Source organism: Fulmarus glacialis, unplaced genomic scaffold (genome assembly GCF_000690835.1).
Source record: "Fulmarus glacialis isolate BGI_N327 unplaced genomic scaffold, ASM69083v1 scaffold4648, whole genome shotgun sequence".
NCBI classification, from domain to species: Eukaryota; Metazoa; Chordata; class Aves; order Procellariiformes; family Procellariidae; genus Fulmarus; species Fulmarus glacialis.
In genome coordinates this window covers 64276-68988 of record NW_009228813.1, presented here as the reverse complement: position 1 = coordinate 68988, position 4713 = coordinate 64276, and the positions used below count along the sequence as shown (strand labels likewise).

General features: G+C 38.9%; 1 protein-coding gene across 1 annotated transcript in view; it reads left to right on the top strand.

Annotated features, from left to right (window-relative positions):
* ZRANB1 (zinc finger, RAN-binding domain containing 1) overlaps window positions 1–4713 on the top strand; it is a 31321-nt gene that overhangs the window by 12614 nt on the left and 13994 nt on the right. The window contains 2 exon segments of the mRNA XM_009583599.1: window positions 1152–1343; window positions 3235–3405. Of these exon segments, the coding sequence (XP_009581894.1) occupies window positions 1152–1343; window positions 3235–3405 (363 nt within the window).

Genomic DNA, 4713 nt, shown 5'->3' with positions numbered 1-4713 from the left:
CCCTTCTGATCAATTTCTGAGTCTTGGTAAGCAAATTGAGTGAAGGATAGACTTGAGTCTCAGTTTCCAGCCTCATGGCCTCTGCTCAACTGCTGACTCTTAGGAGTTGGCAAGGAGGTTTAGCTACGGAAAATAGGAGAGAGGTTTTTCTCATTTCTGTGATCTGTGCTTTTACTCTCCTGTTCTTGAGCTGCTGCAAATAGGGCTGCTTCTCAGTAGTGAATTAGAAGTATTCTATTTACTTCTCTATTAATAGATGGCTTTAAGATCACTTTTCTGTTTCCTCAATGCAGCATTACACTGTTCTCTTATGAAACATGTATCTAAAATAGATTTTTATATTTGAAGGAATTTCTAAATTTAGGAAATACCAGAACCGATACTGTTAATACCACCACATCTTGTTGATTGTGTATTCTGATAATTGCAGCTAAGGAATGCATTCAGCATGACTGGTCTTGATATAAAGCATGGTACTAGAAGACAATCAGGGTTCCCCCTGCCCCCTATCTTGCTTCAGAAAGTACACACAGTGTGTGTGTGTAATTTCTCTTTAATTCGGTTTTAACAGAGTACCCTGAATGATAGCTGCGTAGTTCAATTAGTAGCAGAGATGGTGAGCTGAAGAGAAACTTTGTGCTCTGTACCCTCTTCCAACACTGTTTTAAACCGTATTTGGAAAAAAAAAAAGGACTTTTATTCCAAAAACCTTTTAGTAGATCTATTTCTTAGATCCAGTAGTTTGTTTTTAAGATAAGTTAAAAGGGAAGATATAATAATCAAACTAATTGCTGTACTATGAATGAATGACTTTCCCTCAGTACTGCTGATCAAATGAAACGCTAGTGAGTATGTTATGTTGGTATTTCATCAAGGCTCCTCTGCACCACTTCATAGCTGGCTTTTGATCTGCCATATCTTCCAACTAGTTTGGATAGTGGAAATGGTCTAGGTGGTGAGGTAAGTGTAAATATCTTGTAGTCTCCTGTTTAAAAAAAGAAATAAAAATTTGCAAGTGTCTTGGTATGTAGTTGATCTTCGTATGTTAGGTCTGTATCAGGATAGAGGTAAACTGTGTTAAATGAGGTGGTTTGATCTGAGTGGCTCATTCACTAGCTAAAATGAATTGTTTTTTTTTTTTTTCTCTTCAGGAGTTGTAGAAGGTGATTTAGCTGCTGTTGAAGCTTACAAGTCATCAGGAGGAGATATTGCTCGCCAGCTCACTGCAGACGAAGTACGCCTGCTAAATCGCCCTTCTGCTTTTGACGTTGGGTACACACTTGTGCATCTGGCGATACGCTTTCAGAGACAAGATATGCTAGCAATTTTGCTTACGGAGGTGAGTTACTTTGGCCCTTGCGTAGATTGAATAGGAACCTTATGTAACTGTACCATTGTTAGCAGCCAGTGACATGTACCTTTATTTGCTAGAAGATAGAGGCTAATATTGTTAGAATACATGAGTTGCTGCTTTGTGCCTTTGTTGATGTTTCCGCTTAAGAAGCGAGTTTACTTTAAGACTGTAGGTATGTAGTGGTCTTGAGGACGTTCAGTTTTCTCCTTAATGAGCAGCCTTGGCACACGTTCTGACCCCACTGGTGGTGGAAGTGAGCTATTGTGAGGTTTCCTGTGCTTTGGGTGGGGGAGAGGAAATGCCCTGAAAGCAAAACACTGAGATCAATGACAGTGTAGTTTTTTCTGACTTTTCTTAATGAATAAGTCTACCTGGTCTTTCTTCCCTGGTTTTATTGGGAGCTTCTTTTCTAGAGAAAGGCAAATTTCTTGCTTTGCAAAATTACTGCGTTTTTTCCACTCTTTGCCCATTTTATAGACTGGTTGGTTCCTCTCTGTGGTCTCCTTGCTCTTGCGTGTTCCATTTCCTTGTATGTTTTTGTATGGTCCATCTCACTTCTGGTTATCTTTGCCCTCCTCCATCTTTGCCCTCCTCCATCTTTGCCCTCCTCCATCTTTGCCCTCCTCCATCTTTGCCCTCCTCCATCTTTGCCCTCCTCCATCTTTGCCCTCCTCCATCTTTGCCCTCCTCCATCTTTGCCCTCCTCCATCTTTGCCCTCCTCCATCTTTGCCCTCCTCCATCTTTGCCCTCCTCCATCTTTGCCCTCCTCCATCTTTGCCCTCCTCCATCTTTGCCCTCCTCCATCTTTGCCCTCCTCCATCTTTGCCCTCCTCCATCTTTGCCCTCCTCCATCTTTGCCCTCTTACTAGGCCCATAAGTAATTCTGTTATCTCTTTTTGTCTGTTTTCTTCATCTCAGACTTGTAGTTCCTCACCTGGTCAGAGCAAAATTTTTATTCTGTCTCCTTCCCTCTTTTGATGCTTAATGCAATTCTGAAAGCGTGTGTTCCTGAGAAAAGTAGCATGCCTGAGAAGCACGTAAGGATGATGGAATGCGTAGGGTTGAGTAATTAAAAAGAACAGATGAAGCAAGACAAATGTAGCTAAAGCCTTGAGAAGAGTATATATTTATATATGGCTAATATCAGTAGTTTTGTTCTATTTACATAGCTATCTGGGTGGATGGAGTTATACGTTTAAAAACAAGTTAATTTGCTGAAATACTGTCTTACAGATTTTTCTATTTGGTTTTGTTTCAGTTTCTAGGAATACTTACTCAACATACCATTTGTGAAAATGTTTAGTAGTGTTTGAGCCACAGTGATACTTTCCTTTGCTAGGATATTAACTGGAGAAAATGTGTGTCTTAATCTTTTTTTATATATCCAGTGTCATCCCCGTGTCACTTGCCCTGTATCATTGAATGAGTTCCTGCTGCCAGTGATGATTAGAATCTGGAGAAATTTAAGTATCTTAGCTTAATAGTGTTTGGGAAGATTCTTTGTAGGAAACTGTCTTGTGCTGTGGTAGTGAAGTTCTTTGTTAAATGTAGACTGGGCTCATGCATAAGATTTGAGGTATATTTCCTATTTTCCTATTGTTATCTAGCTCTTACCTTTTTTTTTTTTTTTTGCTTTCCTTTTCCTGCTGGAATTGGTCACCTGTTAATTCACTACTTTGATTTAAAGAGGTTTTTAACCAGCTTTATGTTATCAGCTACGTGACAAATGAGACTTTAATTCATTCATTGACAGTCACTAAACATTTAATCTTTTAGGGTACCAATGTTTATGCTTCTGTTGCATTACTTGCTAACAAAATAGTGCCCGCTGGTGGTTATCACTCCTAAGTCTTCATATTTAACTAGAAATATTACTGAGTGCAGTAACTGTGTTATGTTGCATTAGAGGCAGCGAAGTTCATTCCTGCCATGGTGTGTCCAGAGGTCACAGAACAAATTCGTCGTGAAATTGCTGCATCTCTTCATCAACGAAAGGGAGACTTTGCTTGCTATTTTCTGACTGACCTTGTAACGTTTACGTTACCTGCAGGTAGTTACAAAATTCTTCTTACTGATGGAAGATTTTTTTTTTGGTCACCTAGTTGAGAACTGCATGTATACTTTGACTTTCTGATGGTGGTGGTGTGTGTGTATAGGTTTTATTTATTAAGTTTTAATAGCTTCGGTCAGATCTAGTAGTTGAATTTGCTTATTAATATTCAGTTTTTGCACACTTCAACCCATACGTTGTTCCTGTGAAGTGAACATCTGTCGTCCTCTTCAGACACGAGGAAATGGAAGAAAAGTGGTGTATTCTAAGGAAAGGCTGTGTTTAAAGTTCAGATTGGAGTCCAGACGTTTCTGGGCTCTAATATGACTTCTCACATAGCTATGTTAGCTTTCAATCCTTTCCATTAAGGCCTGGAGCTATTCTTTGCATTTGTACCTGGTTATAGCAGTAGCACTTTTTGAATACCTCTGAGGTACTCTGTGATCAAGAGAATGTTTGTCTATTAACAAAAAGCTATTAGAAGACTTTTAATCTTCAATGGCTGTTTGCTTTAATAGAAATGCTACCAGAGTTACGAAAATGTGTAGATGGAAACTGTGCTAATCAGCAGATCCATTTGTCTTTTTTATAAAGCAGTAGCATTGTAAGAGTTGTGTTTGGAACCTCTTTGTGTTACTTCATCTCCTCCTCTTCAAAAAGTCTGGATAATATTTACCACTTGTCTACAACTATATGTTTGAGGTGCTGTATTCAGTCTTATTCTGTGCATCATGTATGAGAGGCAGACGGCGTGGGTGTACAAAATGTCTAGAGCCTAACACTTCATTCCTGTTTGGGGGAGTAAGAGGGGCAACAGAATGATTTTGTAACACACAAGAGAAATGTTGCTCTCACCAGAACTGAGGAATTTGTTCAGTGTTTTTAAGAGACACGTCTTAAACCACTGTGCAGCTTTCTGACACACGTAATAGCCATTAAATAATTAAGGAATAAGAATGTTCAAAAGCTTCTGTACATCAAGACTGTCAATGTATTTTCACTTCCATCACACTTAGTCAACTGAACATCTTTTGTAGTCAACAGTTGGTCTCAAGCCACTGTTTCGAAGGATATAGTGGTATAAATCACACAATCCTATTCCGATATTACATCTTATAAGATGTAGTTTAGGAACCGGTTTCCACTCAATCTTTCAAATAAATGGATAGGATCCTCCTGAAGAGCCAACGCACAGACATTAGAGTGCAAAATTTTTAAATTGATTGCTGACCACTCTAAGCTAGTTTTAGTTAAAAAAAGAACAATCATACAAAAAAAAAAAAAAAAGACTACCCCATCAAACCCTGG